Here is a 17,997-nt window from a genome sequence, read left to right on the forward strand (position 1 = left end):
CACCTCACCCCTCGACTAGATTCCAATCTGTAACTCACTCCCAGGTATCTGTCATTCTATATATAAACCCCCACCTCACCCCTCGATTAGCTTCCGGCCTATCATTCCTCACTAGTTGCCCACTGGGCTGGGTTTTTACCTTGCCCAGCTGCAGGTCAGAAATGGAGCAGGCATCAATGAATGCTTGGGCTATGACTGACAGACAGGCATCCATATGGTCAGTCTTCTCCACATCGAAAACAAACTGTGGGTTCTTCAGGATGTTCACCCAAAAACGCAGCGGCAAGCTGGGAAGGAAGGATAAACCACACGTTACTCTGAAGGGCTAGGGATATTACTCCACACAGCAGCGTGGAATTCTGAGCAGAACTGAACAGGGAACCTTTCTGAGGATACCACTTGCTACATTGAAAAGGGAGAACCAGTGGACATGGTGTGTTTGGATGTTCAGAAGGCATTTGAGAATGGCCCACGCAGGAGGTTAGTAACTAGACTGAGAGCACATAGGATTGAGGTAACTATAGGAGTATGGTTTGAGAATTAATTAATGGAGAAAATGCGGATGGCAGCAATAAATGGTTCTTTTCAGAACTGCAGACTCTGTGGTACTGGAAGGATTGGTGTTAGCTGGACAAGTGTTCACAGTCTTTATAAATAATGTGGAAAATGGCTCTTGTAGTGTAACAGTAGTGTCCTTAAGTCAAGAGGCCTGGGTTCAAGTCCCATCTGCTCCAGAGATGTGTCATAACATCCCCAAACAGGTTAACTGAAACTATCCAGATGTGGGGCACAGATTGTGACATCTCCAAGTTTCTGATCAGCTCCCGAACTGAGTGGAAACAGATGTTGTGGTAGAAATGCGAAAAGGTTTCAAGATGACTTGAACAGGCTGAGTGAGTGTGTTACAACAAGAAGGTTGTTCTAATCTAACGTGAGGAACTAGGTTATTCACTTTGGTGAATAAACAACAGCAAGGCAGTGTGTTATGTTAACCAGTGAGAGGTTGGGAAGAAACTGGGTGTTCAAAGGGTTCTGGGTCTAACTGCCCATGAGGAGAAAATGAGGACTGCAGATGCTGAGATCAGAGCTGAAAATGTGTTGCTGGAAAAGCGCAGCAGGTCAGGCAGCACCCAAGGAGCAGGAGAATCGACGTTTCGGGCATGAGCCCTTCTTCAGTAATTTCGGCTCATGCCCGAAACGTCGATTCTCCTGCTCTTTGGATGCTGCCTGACCCGCTGCGCTTTTCCAGCAACACATTTTCAGCTACTTGCCCATGAGTCAGTCAAAGCTGGGTCAAAGAGAACAAGGAAACACATTGGTCAATGAGAACAAGGAAGCATTCATAAGGTCTAGGAGGATGGGAACTGATGAAGTCATGAAGTATATAAAGAAAATAGGAAAGAACTTAGACAAGCATTCACAAGGGCTAAAAGGGGTCATGAAAAGTTGTTAGCAAATGGGATTGAAGAGAAACCCAAGGCTTTTTATACATATGTAAAAAACAAGAGAGTAACGAGGGAAAGGGTTGGTCCACTCAAGGACAAAGAAGGGAATCTATATGTGGAGCCAGAAGAGGTACTTTATGTCAGTATTCACCAAAGAGATGGAATTGGTGGAGGTTAAGTTGAGGGAGTGGAGTGTCGAATTTCTAAGCCAAGTTGCTATTAGAAAGGAAGAGATGTTGCATGCCTTAAAAAGTATTAAGTAGTTAAGTCCCTAGGTCCTGATGGGGTCTATCTCAGAATATTGAGGGAAGCGAGAGAACAAATTGCTGGACCATATACAGACATCTTTGTATCCTCTTTGGTCACTGATGAAGTCCCAGGGGACTGGACAATAGTCAATGTTGTCCCATTGTTTAACAATGGGCAGTAGAGGTAATCCAGGAAATTACAGGCCTGGAGCCTCATGTCGGTAGTACGGAATTCAATGGAAAAGATTCCCAGTGACAAGATCTATACTCATTCAGAAGCAAATGGACTTATTAGGATAGACAGGGGAGGTCATGCCTCACAAACTTGTTTGTGGTTTTTGAGGAGGTGATGAAAATAATACATGAGGGAATGAGGGTAGAGCAGTTGATGTTGTCGATATGATCTTTAGTAAAGTCTTTGACAAGGTTCCTCATGGCTGATGGTACAAAAGGTGAAGTCACAAGGTATCAGGGTTGAGCTGGCAAGATGGATACAGAACTGCCTTATTCATAGAAAACAGACGGTAGCAGTGAAAGGATGCTTTTCAGAATGGAGGGTTGTAACTAGTGGTCTTCCACAGGGATCAGTGCTAGGATCTCTCCTGTTTGTAGTCTACATAAATGATATGGAGGAAATCGTGACTGGTCTAATTAGTAAGTTTGCAGAAGATACAAAGATTGGTGGAGTTGCAGAGAGTAAGGAGGATTGTCAGAGGAGACAGCAGGATGTGGATCAGTTGGAGGCATGGGCAGAAACCTAGCACAGAGTTGAATCCAGACAAATGTGAGATGATGCATTTTGGAAGGTCAAGTACAGGTAGAAATCATACAGTGGATGGCGAAACCCTAAAGAGTATTGATATGCAAAGGGATTTTGGCGTGCAGGTCCACAGATCGCTGAAGGTGACGGTGCAGGTAGATAAAGTAGGAAAAAGACCGATGGAATACTTGCCTTCATTGGAAGGAGCATTGAGTATAAGGATAGGCAAGTATGCTGCAGCTTTATAGACTTTTAGTTAGGTTACACTTGGAATATTGCTTCCTGTTTTGGTCAGCACACTACCAGAAAGATGTGGATGTTTTCGAGAGGGTGCAAAACAGGTTTAACAGTGGGGGGCTTTAGCTACGAAGAAAGGTTGGACAGACTGGGTTTATTTTCACTGGAATGCAGGATGTTGAAGGGGCAACCTGATAGAAGTTTATAAGATTGTGAATGGCATGGATAGAGTTGGAAGTATAGGATGGAGGGGTCAGTTACCGGGGGACACAGGTTTAAGATGTTGTGGGGGTGGGATGAAGCTTAAGAGATGTGCGAGGTAAGTTTTTCACACAAAGGGTGGTGAATGCCTGGAACACGCTGCCAGAGGATGTGGGGGAAGCAGACACAATAGCGGTATTCAAGAAACACATGGACGAATACATAAATAGGAAGGGAATAGAGGGATACCGGTCCTGTAAGTGAGGATAGTTTTAGTGTGGAAGGACAAAATGCGCTGTTGGAGAATATAGATCTATTGGAGAGTTGGACATTGAAATGGCAGTTGGAGTGCAATCCAGGCAAATGCAAGGTGTTGCATTTTGGAAGATCCAAGTCCTTCCCTAGAAGGGTGGCACAATGGCTCAGTGGTTAGCACTGCTGCCTCACAGCATCAGGGTCCCAGGTTCAATTCCAGCCTTGGGTGACTGTCTTTGTGGAGTTTGCACGTTCTTCCTGTGTCTGCGTCGGTTTCCTCCGGGTGCTCTGGTTTCCACCCATAGTGCAAAGATGTGTAGGTCAGATGAATTGGCCATGGTAAATTGCCCGTAGTGTTAGGTGCATTAGTCAGAGGGAAATGGGTCTGGGTGGGTTACTCTTCGGAGGGTCGGTGTGGACTTGTTGGGCCGTAGGGCCTGTTTCCACACTGTAGGGAATCTAATCTAATCTAAATGGAAAGGTCCTGGGAAAAATTGATGCACAGAGAGATCTGGGTGTTCAGGTCCATTTTATCCTGAAGGTGGCAACGCAGGTCAATAGAGTGGTCAAGGCGGCATATGGCATTGCTTTTCTTCATCGGACGGGGTATTGAGTACAAGAGTTGGTAGGTCATATTACAGTTGCATCGGACTTTGGTTCGGCCATATTTGGAACACTGCGTACAGTTCTGGTTGTCACATTACCAAAAGGGTGTGGATACTTTGGAGAGGGTGCAGAGAAGGTTCACCAGGATGTTGCCTGGTATGGAGGGTGTTAGCTATGAAGAGATGTTGAGTAGGTTAGGATTATTTTCATTGGAAGGACAGAGGTTGAGGGGGGACGTGATTAGAGGGTCATAGTATATAGGAGCAAGACTTGTTACAACTTCATGAACCATTGGTTAGGCCACAAATGGAATACTGTGTGCAAATCTGGTCACCATACTATCGGAGGGACGTGACTGCAGTGGAGAGGGAGATTCACCAGGATGTTGCCTGGGATGGGAACTCTCAGTTATGAGGAGACAGTAGATAGGCTGCACTTGTTTTCCCTGGAACAGAAGAGTTTGAGGGTGGATCTGATTAAGGTACACAAAATTCTGAGAGGCACGGATAGAGTTTTAAGGAGATCTGAAGAAAATCTTTATTCACCCGGAGAGTGGTAGAAATATGAAATGTGTGCCTGAGAGGGTGGTGGAGTCAGGTACTCTCACAATATTAAAGTTTGAGTTTGATTTATTGTTGGAGAGTGAGGACTGCAGATGCTGGAGATCAGAGCTTAAAAATGTGTTGCTGGAAAAGCACAGGGTAACAGAACAGAGAGAATACAGTGTTACAGTCACTGGGAAGATGCAGAGAGGGAGATCAACATTAACATTTGAGAGGTCCGCTCAAAAGTCTGATAAGAATCAGGAAGAAGTTGTTTTTGAATCTGGTTGAATATGTGTTTAAACTTCTGCCTGATGGAGGAGGGTGGAAGTGAGTACAACTGGGGCAGGAGGGGTCTTTGATTATGCTGGTCGCTTTCCCTTGGCAGTGCAATGTATGGATGGAGTCAATGGATGGAAGGCTGGTTTGCATTCGTAACTCTCTGTAGTTCGTTATGGTCTCGAGCAGAGCAGTCATCATACCACGTTGTGATACATCCAGATAGGATGCTTTATATAGTGCATCTATAAAAATTGGTAGGAGCCTTAGTGGACATGCTGAAAATTTGAGAAGCATTCAGATGAGAACTCAAAATGCCAGGCTACAGACCAAGTGCAGGGAAATGGGATTAATGTAATCTTGTGTTTGTTGGCCAGTCTGTTTCTGTGCTGTATGACTCTATGACTCCATTTGTGGATAACTTGTTTGTTAGCTTGTACTAAATTAAATATATAATGTCTGAGAAACGAATGCTGTCTCTTAGGCTGAACCGAGTGATGATTATTGCGAAAATCAATGAATTCTTCAAATTCTGCTTCTGTCTAAGTCCAAATCCCCTCTGTATCAACAGAAAGAGTTGACTCTTATTGACTACATCACCTCATGAAAGAGTAAGCGAGTCTGTAAAAGGAGCCCCTGAAAATGGCAGATGGCCAAAAATTAGGAAAGAGACCCTGCGAAACCTCAAAAGGGGTCTTCGAAACAACATTCGAGCTCTGATCAATGGCAGTGATACTCTAACTGTGTATGAATGAACAGGAGACCAGTGCAAGGTTAGAACATAGAACATAGCACAATACAGCACAGAACAGGCCCTTCGGCCCACGATGTTGTGCCGAACATTTGGCCTAGCTTAAGCACCTATCCATGTACCTATCCAATTGCCGCTTCAAGGTCACCAATGATTCTGACTCTGCCACTCCCACAGGCAGCGCATTCCATGCCCCCATCACTCTCTGGGTAAAGAACCTACCTCTGACATCCCCCCCCTCCAATACCTTCCACCCTTCACCTTAAATTATGTCCCCTTGTAACACTCTGTTGTACCCAGGGAAAAAGTCTCTGACTGTCTACAGGTTACTCACGCACCTGTTGGTTTTCCAGATGTGCAGGGTGTCCGGGTCTGTGGTGCCTCGTTTCTCAGCCTGCTCTTCCAGAAAATCAAAGAAATATTTCACCGCAAACGGAGGCTTCACTGCATGGATACTGAGCACTGCTCGGAACAAATCATCCAGGAACTTCTGCAGCGTGCCCTAAAGGAAGAACAGAGTCAGTTAGAGGGAAATAAGCATTGTCCAGAAGGGGAGAAAGGCATTGAAGGAACGCTGATGTATTTTCAAGCCAGGATGGTGAGTGTCTTGGAGGAGAACTTACCAGAGATGTTCCCCTGTATTTGCTGCCTTGCTTTCCCCTGGATGGAGCTGCTGTCATCCAGGCAAGTGGAGATTATTCCATCACACTCCTGACTTATGGCTTGTGGACAGGCTTTGGGGAGTCAGGAGGGGAGTTACTTGCCATAGCATTCCTAGCTTCTGCCCTGCTTTTGTAGCAGCTGTGTTTGTACGATGAGTCCAGTTGAGCTTCTGGCCAATGGTAATCCCCAGGATGATGATAATGGGGAGTCAGTGATGGTACACTATTGAATGTCAGGGGCAGTGATTAGATTGTCTCTCATTGGAGACAATCACTGCCAGGCATTGTGTGGCATGACTGTTACTTGCCACATTTCAGCCCAAACCTGGATATTGACCAGGTCTTGTTGCATTTGAACATGGACTAATTCAATATCTGAAGAGTCGCGAATGGTGCTGAACATCCCCATACATTATGATGGAGGGAAAGTCATTGACAAAGCACCTAAGGATGGCTGGGCCTAGGGCACTACCCTGAAGAGCTCCTGCAGAGATGTCCTGGAGCTGAGATGACTGACCTCCAACAAACACAACCATCATTTCTAACCTTTGACCTGCTCTTGAAGCCAATGTGATTGTGTAGTGAATCCAGTGGAGTTTTTAATCAATGGTAAGCTCCTTGGATATTGATAGTGGGAGGATTCAGAGATGGTAATGTTATTGAATGGCAAGGGGCAATGTGAACTATATTTGAAGCAAGAGTGAACCATTTGGTCTCTGCCATTTCACTAGATCTGATTGTCACCCCATATCCACATTCTCACAACTCCCTGATTCACTTTCACCCCTTGCTCATTGAGAACCTATCCACCACTACCTTACAAATATTCAAAGACTCAGCTTCCATCACCTTCTGAGCAAGAGAACTCCAAAGACTCTTGACCCTCTGAGAGAAAAGAATTGTGTGAGTAACTTTTCAAATCCAAATTTATTATGTCTTCAAGGTTTACAGTGGCAGGGTTTGAGCTGATGTGAGGGGCCCGAGGATTTTGGAAAATCAAATCTACCTTTCACTGCACTGCCACATATGATACCCAATGTGAAGAGCCTCATAAACATTGACACAACTTCTCTTTCCCGCTCTCTCTCTTGTATACACACACAAACACAGGTAGCAAACCTATCTTTCTTTTACACACACAGACACATACACACATATACAAACGTCTCTGTTACACACACACCCCTCTGTCATTCATACACACACAGATATACACTCTCTCACTCACACACACAGATACATACTGTCTCTCTCACTTACATACACACAGATATACTCTCTCTCTCACTCATACACACACAGATATATACTCTCTCACTTGTACACACAGACACAGATATACATTCTCTCTCACTCTCACACAGTCTCACACACACACAGATATACACACTCTCTCACACAGGTATACACACTCTCTCTGTCTCTCACACACAATCACACACACAGATATACACACACATGTACACACTCTCACACACAGATATACACACTCTTTCACACACACATACACACACAGATATACACTCTCACACACATACACACACAGATACACATTCTCTCTCTCACACACATACACACACAGATATACACACAGATAAACGCTCTCACACACACACATACACTCTGTCTCTCAAACACATACATGCACAAACACACACTCATGTACACATACAGATATACAGTCTCTCTCTCTCACACACACAGATGTACATTCTGTCACACACACACATTCTCTCTCTCTTACACATGCACATGAAATCCTTGTCTGGGTCTCTGAGTGGGTTGTGCAGCAGCTCTCATGTTCTCTGTACTGTACCTTGGTGGAGAGCAGTCTTGTCAGGTAGATCTCTGGTAAAACCTTCTTGCGGTGACTGTGCTTGTGAGATTTCTTCGTTTCGATAAGTTCGTCATTTGGAAGGACCTGGTATGGGAGAAAGGAAAAGTTCCAATGGATCAGGAGCTGAGTGCAACTCAACACTGCCATGGTTCATATCACAATTTCCTCTAGCCTGTACTACCACCATCCACCATTCAGATCAGACACTATTACACATCCCATGTCAATTCTTCACTCTGAACTCAACTGTGGTCTAACTATAAATCCCCACCAAATGAGAGGTGGAGATTGAGATTGTCAAGTATTAGTGACATTCAATTTCCCGAGTGAGGCCCAGTCCATTCTCCATATCAACAGCAAATAGCTATCAGGCTAGCTAGTAAGGGCCAGTGTTGCTCCTGTCTGAGAGCTCCACTTGGTCTGCTGGTCACCCAGAGATCGTACACAGAATGAGAGTTTGCTGCAGTGGCAAGTGAATGATTCTGAGCTCCAAGGCACTCACCAAGTGGAAGTATTTTTCAGTATCCAAGTCCTTCACTGTAAGAGAAAAACTGACCATTTAAAGTGTCCATTTGAATACATTAATATTTATAATATAAATAAAACCCAGAAGAGTCAATATTGGCCCATTTTTGCCATAGAGTATGGATGGAACAGGATAGTGATCCCAAACTTTCTTGGTTGATCTTGCGTCAGCTTTAATTGGCAGAAAGGAGAGGAGTCAGTGGTGTAATGGCAGTGACCCAGGTCCTAATGCTTTGGGGACATGTGTTCAAGACCATGAGTTGGGAATTTTAATTCAATCGATAAATCGAGAATTGAAATCCTATCCTCACTGAGGTAACCACAAAACTGTCCTCGGTTGTTGTGAAAGCCTGTCTGGTTCCTTACCCTACCCACAGAGCCACAGCAATGTGGGTGACTCTGAAAAGCCCTTGCATGCCACTCAGTTCATGGGTCATTAGGGGTGAAGACCAAATACCAGCCTTGCCAGTGACCATCAAAGAGCCTTACCACTTTCTTGCCTCAAAGCAGGAAGTCTCACTGTTTAACATGGCCCTTAGAACAGAACAGAAAGCCATTTGGCCCCTTGAACTTATTCTGTCATTTCATTCGATCAAGGCTTTATTCACATGTGTTGGTTCAATCCCTGCTAAGCTAAAACTAAAGCTCATGGATTTGAGGGGAAATGATTGACTTTGTCAGAAGATTGGAAAAGACAAAAGAGTGAGGACAATAGTGTGTAACCAGATTGGAAGTAAGTCACTAGTTGTGTCCCACAACTATCTGTGTCGGTGCCTCAACTATTCACTGTACTTGTTCATGACTTAGATAACACAATAAAGAGACATTGAACCAAATTAAGTGAGTGGGCAAAATGTGGCAGTTAGATTTAAACACAAGAAAGTGTGAGGTCACTAAGTCTGGACCAAACAAACAAACATCAGTCTCAGTATCCATGAAATGATTAAAAAGTGGACGCCAAAGAGGTTTAAGGGCTCATCGTTCACAAAGCATTAAAATGATACGAAGGTTAATTTATGAAATGCTAGGTTTTCTACCCAGAACAACCAGAGAGCTGCATTTACCACCCTAGCTATTCATACATCCTGTACTTACCTATGAGTTATTCATACCCCTTTACTTACCCTCTGGAATTCATACCCCTGGGCTTTTCACAGATTCTGTATTTACTCGTTGACGATTCACAGAACTGTAATTACCCCCCCCCCCACCCCCGAGTAACTGCTTTTACTCCCTGGGCCACTTATCCCCCTATTTTTTTCCCCCTGGGCTGTTCACAGTTCCTGTTTTACCCCCAGACTTCACAGAGCTGTATCTGTCTCCTTGAAGTATTGCCTGTGTTTTCCCTTCTCGACAATTCCAGAAACGTTAGTATAGCTGGAGGTCCAACATCGATGAGACCCACCTCGTCCGAGTGTACCATCCCACTTGTCCTTTAAGCTCATGGCCAGGGAGGCTCCATCAGGGACCTGAAGACAGAGGTGAAAGGTCACTACCACAGTGTCACATCGCAGCCAGCCCCGAATGTAGCCGGTCCTGGAGTTATGGTAATACGCAGAGTGAGATCTGGCTCAATTTTACTTTGTTTTGTTAATGTGGTGGTTAATCACTGAGACACGTTCACATGAGCCATCAAGTCTTACAGAGCGGAAACAGACCCTTCAGTCCATCCCGTCCATGCTGACTAAGTTTCCCAAACTAAACTAGTCTAATTTGCCAATGTTTGAATCATACCCGTCTAAGCCTTTCTTGTTTCTGTACTTATCTAAATGCCTTTTAATGTACCTGCATCTACCACATCCACACCTGAACCACCCTCTGTGTGAAAAAGTTGCCCCTTATGTCCCTTTTAAGTCTTTCTTCTCTCAACTTGAAAAAGATACTCACCAACCCCAAGGGAAAGATCTTTGCTATGCCCCTTCACGCCCTTCAAGCCTGCCATGTCATTCAATAAGATCATGGCTCATCTGATTTTAATATCAACTCCACAATCCTTCACAACCCTGATAATCTTTCATCCCCTTGGTAATTAAGAACTGACCTTAAAAATATTTAAATATTCTGTGAGGAAGGGAATTCCAAAAACTCTCAATCCACAGAAAATAAAAAGTCCCAATCTCTAGGAGGAGGGGGAGGGGGGGCGATGGGATTTGGTGTGAATTAGGAGATAGACAGCTCAGGTTTTGCGAGTTGCCAACAGATTGTTGTTATGGTGAACTCCGGAGGAATCAGAGAGTTTGAGGCCTGCAGGAGCAGAGATCGGAGGAGTCAGGTGGTGTTCCTGAGGGGGAGCTCAACAGTTTGCTGATAGTCAGCATTAATGGTAGGGAGTTTGGAGTCAAACTGAGGGACGTAGAGAGGCTGGTTCAGTCTGAGTCAGGGCAGGACTCACTGCGGCAGGGTCTGAAGGGAGGGTGTCAATCATCGCAACATTTAACAATATGAAGTTGCAGCTCATCCTTGCATTGTTCACTGCATCCCACGATGTTTATCTTCACACGTTTACTTCACGCTTAGTAATTTACTGACTCTGGGACTGCTTAAGATCTATGAGGAAAACAAAATGTTCAATATATTTAGCCGTGTCAGAGAGATGAACAAGGGTCTCAGACAGTGTCTGAGAGAGACAGACAGACTGGAAGGGTTTGTATGTGGGGCGTCAGTCAGTGTCAGGGATGGTTAGCTGGAGTCAGCAACTTTGAGTGTAGTAGCCTTCAAGGGAAAGCAACAGGCTGAGGACACATACGCTATCCAAAGATTTGCAAATTTGGAGGACTAGCCATGCTAAATTACCCATAGTGTCCAGGGATGTGCAGGTTAGGTGAATTAGCCATAGGATTTGCAGGATTACAGGGAGAAGGGAGCAGGATGGGCCTGGGTGGGGTGCTGTTTGGAGGGCTGGTGCAGACTCAATAGACTGAATGGCCTGCTTCCACACATAGGATTCTGTGATTCTACCCCAGTGAAGGCTGATGCTGGGAGACGTTGGTTAGCCTCTGCAGTGGGGCTCCCAGGGCTGGCAAGTGAATTGGTTTGGAATGAATTTGACCCAGCTGCTTCTTACCTTGCAATGGGCCAGGGTGTTGAGCTTCTTTCGGCCGTCCTCCATCACCGAAGTGTTGTCCAGGTCCCGCAGGATCCTGCTGTCGCTACTTGATGCAAACCACTCTACCAGGAAGAAAGGGAGCTCTGTCACAATGAACTGTAGCCGAGATTCAAATACAGCATTACCGCACTCTTACCAGGTCCTGTGCTTCACACTGGGGGCTGGGCCTGGTCTCTGTGCTTCACACTGGGCACTGGGCCTGGTCTCTGTGCTTCACACTGGGCACTGGGCCCGGTCTCTGTCTTCACACTGGGCACTGGGCCCAGTCTCTGTGCTTCACACTGGGCACTGGACCTGGTCTCTGTGCTTCACACTGGGCACTGGGCCCGGTCTCTGTGCTTCACACTGGGCACTGGGCCCGGTCTCTGTGCTTCACACTGGGCACTGGACCTGGTCTCTGTGCTTCACACTGGGGGCTGGGCCTGGTCTCTGTGCTTCACACTGGGCACTGGGCCTGGTCTCTGTGCTTCACACTGGGCACTGGGCCCGGTCTCTGTCTTCACACTGGGCACTGGGCCCAGTCTCTGTGCTTCACACTGGGCACTGGACCTGGTCTCTGTGCTTCACACTGGGCACTGGGCCTGGTCTCTGTGCTTCACACTGGGCACTGGGCCCGGTCTCTGTGCTTCACACTGGGCACTGGACCTGGTCTCTGTGCTTCACACTGGGCACTGGGCCTGGTCTCTGTGCTTCACACTGGGCACTGGACCTGGTCTCTGTGCTTCACACTGGGGACTGGGCCCAGTCTCTGTGCTTAAAACCGGGCCTGGTCTCTGTGTTTCACACTGGGCACTGGGCCCGGTCTCTGTGCTTCACACTGGGCACTGGACCTGGTCTCTGTGCTTCACACTGGGGACTGGGCCCAGTCTCTGTGCTTAAAACCGGGCCTGGTCTCTGTGTTTCACACTGGGCACTGGGCCCGGTCTCTGTGCTTCACACTGGGCACTGGGCCCAGTCTCTGCGCTTCACATCGGGCACTGGGACCGGACTCTGGAATTCACACTGGGCACTGGGCACAGTCTCTGCGTTTTACACTGCAGACTGGGCCCGGTCTCTGTGCTTCACACTGGGGGCTGGGTCCACTGGCATTTCACACACACATACCAAATCTGCTCACTGTGATCACTTACCCAGATCCACATCTTCTACTCTAGGCCACTGAGAGAAAGGTACATTTTTGTAAAATCCTTCCAGAATCTTCTCCTTGACTTGGCTGATGGAGTCACTGTCCATGACACGAACTGTGATGGAATCCATTCCACAGCCTTGGAACGAGACGTTGAGGTTCTGTGGGAGTGGAAGGACAGAGAGTCACCGTACAGTCCACAATGTGGCAGACCACTCAAAGGAGGGGTCTGGCTTTAAATTTTAATTTTTGTAAACTCTGTACCAGACTACAGATGCTGAGGATCAGAAACAAAAACAGGACATTGCTGGAGAAACTCAGCAGGTATGGCAGCATCTGTTGAGTGTGTTTACATTTTGGGTCCCAATGACCCTTCTTCTGTGAATAATAGTTTCTTCATTTAATTCCTGAAAAGTTTGACTCTCTTTTTTAAGATGATGCTCGCTCTGCGTGATATATTGTGCTTCCTAGAAATTTGAAATAAGCACATTTTTAAACAGAAAGACTGAAGTTTTGAGTGTATTTTTTCAAATCTGACTGTAACCCTACAAATCTACATGTAACCCTACCAGGATAACATTGCTCCCAAATCATATTGGGAAGAATGGAACAATGTGACATTAACCATGTTGCTTCTCTCTCGGATTCAGTGAGAGTTCACATTATGCAGTCAGCATTTTAAACTGTCTACCTGGGTCATTGTGTGTCCTGGCAGTATTTACAGACTATTTTGTCGTGATCTTGTTCCTTCCTATCAAAAAGCAATTGTGCTTCAAGAATAAAGGATGGCATTCAGTAGTGACTGAGGAGGGTGGCACGGTAGCACAGTGGCCAGCACCCCTGACTCACAGGGTGAGAGACCCGGTTTCGACTCCAGCCTCAGGATGTCTGTGATCAAGTCTGTCTTAGACTGTCTGTACATTCTCCCTGTGAGTGTGCGGGCTTCCTCCCACGGTGAAAAGATGCGCAGGTCCGGGTGGATTGGCCATGCTAAATTGCACAAAGTGTCCAAGGATGTTTAGGTTAAATGTATTGGCCATGGGAAATGGTGGGGGTGGGGGGCGGAAATGTTGTATGGAGGGCTAGTGTAGTCCCAATGGGCTCAATGGCCTCTTTCTGCCCTGCGGGAATTCTATGATTCCAGGTGTTCGTGCACTCACCACAACTGAAGAGAGGATCGCAGAGCTCTCAGTGCCAAAAACAGCTTGGATTTTCCTATCAGCCTCACTCATTCCCCCACCATAGAAAAGCTCTCTCCTAGCCACAAAAGGATGGACCTGACACTTCCATTGTCATTAGTGCCTTTTTGAAAATTATCAATTGTCAGCCTGCACTGCTCTTCCAACTCCTCAAAGTCATCTGCCCTTTTCTCTTTTTTTTCCACTCTTTCTCTCTCAGGCACTATTTCCGGCTTATTTCTTAATCTATTTTGACACTCTGTTCATTGAGAATAACTGGGCTTTTACTCAAAGACACCTGCTGCCACCATGTTGTGTTGTAATTCCCAGAATTCAATGCAACCTCACCAAGGGATGGAGTGTATTTGAAGTCCATTGTTGTCAGATCTCACTGTGTGTTCCAGAAAGATATAGTTTTGCCTCAGTATGCTAACTGTAAATCAGTAAGTACACAGGACTCTGGAAATACTTGTATACTTTGTGGGCGGCACCGTGGCACAGTGGTTAGCACTGCTGCCTCACAGTGCCAGAGACCTGGGTTCAATTCCCGTCTCAGGCGACTGACTGTGTGGAGTTCGCACATTCTCCCTGTGTCCGTGTGGGTTTCCTCCGGGTGGGTGCTCCGGTTTCGTCCCACAGTCCAAAGATGTGCGGGTCAGGTGAATTGGCCACACTAAATTGACTGTAGTGTTAGGTAAGGGGTAAAGTAAATGTAGGGGTATGAGTGAGTTGCGGGTCAGTGTGGACTTGTTGGGCCAAAGGGCCTGTTTCCACACTGTAAGTAATCTTTTCCACACTGTAAGTAATCTAATTTATGCAGGTCAACGTAGCCCTGTTATCCTATTAGAATAAGAATTTACTGTGCCCGAATGTAACAATATTGCAACAATCTGATTTTCTTAATGCCCTGAAAACATCAACCAACTCTGTGGGGTCCCACAGGGGCCCTTGCTGTGTGTGTGATGGGGTGGTAAATAGTGAGAAAGATAGCCTTAGATTACAGGAGGATATAGATGGGCTGATCAGTGACAAATAGAATACAGTCCGGACAAATATGAGGTGATGCACTTGGGCTGGACAGACAAGGCAAGGGAATACATGGAACATTAGGACCACAGGAAGCACTGAGGATCAGAGACACCTTGGTGTACATATACACCAGTCCTTTACAGTATGAGGATGGGTGAATAAAGTAGTTAAGAAAGCAGATGGGATACTTGCTTTAATTAGTTGAGGCATAGAGTTCAAGAGCAAGGAGATAAAGCTGGAACAGTATAAAATATTGGTTTGGCCACATCTACAGTATTCACATTACAGGAGGGATGTGATAGCGCTGGAGATTTACCAGGATGTCGTCTGAACTGGAGAGTTTCAGTAATGAAGAGAGGTTTGACACACTAGGGTCCTTTTCCTGAGAGCAGAGAAGACTGAGAGGGGACATGATTGAGGTGTATAAATGCATGAGGGACATAGATAGAGTAGATGGGAATAAACTAGTCCCCTTGATGGTCAGTGACCAGGGGCATATATTTAAAGATAAGGGGTAGGAGGTTTACAGGAGATGTGAGGAAAAACGTTTTCAGCCCGAGGGGAGTGGAAATCTGGAGCTCACTGACTGTAAGGATGGTAGAGCAGAAACCCTCAACAACACTGAAGATATATTTAGGAGTGCACTTGCGATGCTATGTCATACAAGGCTATGGGTGAAGTGCTGGAGAATGGGATTGGAACCGTTAGGTAACTGTTTTTGATCAGTGTGGATGCAATGGACTGAAGAACCTTTTACTGTGCTGTAGATCTCTATGACTCGAACTCATCCATTAATCTGCTAAATTCCAGTAAATGCAGCCTCCTCAAAATCCATGCATTGTTAGCTTTGGGGAAGGAGGTGTAATTCTGGTAAGTTTGCACTGGACTCTCCCTTTGAAGTCAATCCTTCCTTCTGACAGTGTGTCAGAGTGGCTTACAATGTCTTTAGGTGTGATCTATCCTGGGCATGGTGTACAACTCAACTATCACATCCACTCCGGGTGACATGGTGGCACAGTGGTTAGCACTGCTGCCTCACAGTGCCTGAGACCTGGGTTCAATCCCCGCCTCAGGTGACTGACTGTGTGGAGTTTGCACGTTCTCCCTGTGTCTGCGTGGGTTTCCTCTGGTTTCCTCCCACAGTCCAAAGATGTGCAGGTCAGGTGAGTTGGCCATACTAAATTGCCTGTAGTGTAAGGTAAGGGGTAAATGTAGGGGTAGGGGTATGGGTGGGTTGTGCTTTGGTGGGTCGGTGTGGACTTGTTGGGCTGAAGGGCCTGTTTCCACACTGTAAGTAATCTAATCTCCCTTGTATCCTAGTCTCTGGGTAGAAAGGCAAGTATTTCATTGGCCAGTTTTGAAGAAGTTTGTGACATTTTAATGACCAAATATATGGACTGTCAGATTTCTCAGCTTCTCCAACTGCTGTGGCCCGTTCAGCCATTCCTAAGGACGGAGGTGTATCCTATCCTGGGCCCACTGGTGGTGTGGTTTCCATATGCCGTGTTTAGGGATCTGATTCTGGAACAGGAGAACGGGATCTGCTGCAGGCTCTGGGGACATTTTAGAATCGGTACACAGCACATTCAACTCCCAGTCGGAGCCATGTTTTCAACTCGTCCCCTCGGGGCTTGGCCAGGGGTTGGGAGGAGAGGTGGGAGTGGGAACAGGGATGTCCCTAAGTGGGGACAGGCCATTCGATCCCGCATCTCCAAAGGGTCACTGGGGTTGGGTGTTAGTCTGGGGGTGCTGGTGTTGGGTGGGTATGGGGTGGTATTTTTCTGGGAGGGGTAGTGTTAGTCTGGGGGTGCTGGTGTTGGGTGGGTGTGGGGTGGTATCTTTCTGGGAGGGGTAGTGTTAGTCTGGGGGTGCTGGTGTTAGGTGGGTGTGGGGTGGTATCTTTCTGGGAGGGGTAGTGTTAGTCTGGGGGTGCTGGTGTTGGGTGGGTGTGGGGTGGTATCTTTCTGGGAGGGGTAGTGTTAGTCTGGGGGTGCTGGTGTTGGGTGGGTGTGGGGTGGTGTCTTTCTGGGAGGGGTAGTGTTAGTCTGGGGGTGCTGGTGTTGGGTAGGTGTGGGGTGGTATCTTTCTGGGAGGGGTAGTGTTAGTCTGGGGGTGCTGGTGTTGGGTGGGTATGGGGTGGTATTTTTCTGGGAGGGGTAGTGTTAGTCTGGGATGGTGGTGTGGGGTGGTGTCTTTCTGGGAGGGGTAGTGTTAGTCTGGGGGTGCTGGTGTTGGGTGGGTGTGGGGTGGTATCTTTCTGGGAGGGGTAGTGTTAGTCTGGGGGTGCTGGTGTTGGGTGGGTGTGGGGTGGTATCTTTCTGGGAGGGGTAGTGTTAGTCTGGGGGTGCTGGTGTTGGGTGGGTGTGGGGTGGTGTCTTTCTGGGAGGGGTACAGTTAGTCTGGGGGTGCTGGTGTTGGGTGGGTGTGGGGTGATGTCCTTCTGGGAGGGGTGGTGTTAGGGCCACCCCCTCTTCTGTGGCTCTGCTGAGCACAAGAGATATTGGCCTCTGATTGGCCAGCACGTGTTGCTAGGCAGGTGCATCCTTCTCCGTCCCTCTGGTACTGATTCCAGGGCAGGGGTCACCAGTGGCCTCAATGATGGTTGGTGGAGGTGGGGTGCTGGGAAGGTGCTCCTCCCAAGTGGAAGCAATCTGGGTCACTCTCCAGCAAGAGGGCAACCCTGAGCGCGTCCCCCCTCCCCCAATAACTTAATGACTTTTCATTCAGTGACTATACATAGCAGCAGGCCCTTCAATCATCGTAAAAAGGCTATCAGTTGGCACTGTTCCCCCTCAGTCCTCATCCTTCCACCTCAGCCCTGCCATTATAACTGCTTCAATTATTAACCCAAATGGCTTTGAAAACTTTCTGCTGAACCTGCCTCCATCAATCTTCAGGCAATGGCTGTATTCCATGACCAAGGGAAATGGGAGAGTTCCAGCCAAGGCCAGGCAGTTTCTATGTTCACAAACTAATCAAATCTCTGTACACATTGCATCCCATGTCTCTGTTTGCACTTCTAATGAGCTCATTCTTAAAGGAACTACTATGTAAACATGTCACACTGCATTTAGTTTCCTGTCAATAGGGACTTATCAATCCCCAGTCTGAGATGGGACTAAACAACCGGCCTTTCGCCACGGTCTCCAAAACCTAGCCCAAATCCCCCAGAAACACCGTTAGATTGAGCTGTGGTCAATGTTCCATTCT

At 46.8% G+C, this 17,997-nt stretch overlaps 1 protein-coding gene across 2 annotated transcripts in view; it reads right to left on the minus strand.

Annotated features, from left to right (window-relative positions):
• The window catches only part of plxnd1 (plexin D1), a 115,804-nt gene that overhangs the window by 11,897 nt on the left and 85,910 nt on the right, over nt 1-17,997 (minus strand). For both annotated transcript variants that reach the window (XM_060835796.1, XM_060835795.1), the window contains exons 28-34: nt 12,585-12,741; nt 11,413-11,516; nt 9,754-9,817; nt 8,326-8,360; nt 7,803-7,907; nt 5,663-5,826; nt 140-287 (exon numbers count right to left, since the gene is read on the minus strand). In XM_060835796.1, coding sequence (XP_060691779.1) covers nt 140-287; nt 5,663-5,826; nt 7,803-7,907; nt 8,326-8,360; nt 9,754-9,817; nt 11,413-11,516; nt 12,585-12,741 — 777 coding nt within the window. The remainder of the gene's footprint in view (nt 1-139; nt 288-5,662; nt 5,827-7,802; nt 7,908-8,325; nt 8,361-9,753; nt 9,818-11,412; nt 11,517-12,584; nt 12,742-17,997) is intronic.

The sequence above is a fragment of the Hemiscyllium ocellatum genome, chromosome 14, assembly GCF_020745735.1.
Source record: "Hemiscyllium ocellatum isolate sHemOce1 chromosome 14, sHemOce1.pat.X.cur, whole genome shotgun sequence".
Classification (NCBI taxonomy): Eukaryota; Metazoa; Chordata; class Chondrichthyes; order Orectolobiformes; family Hemiscylliidae; genus Hemiscyllium; species Hemiscyllium ocellatum.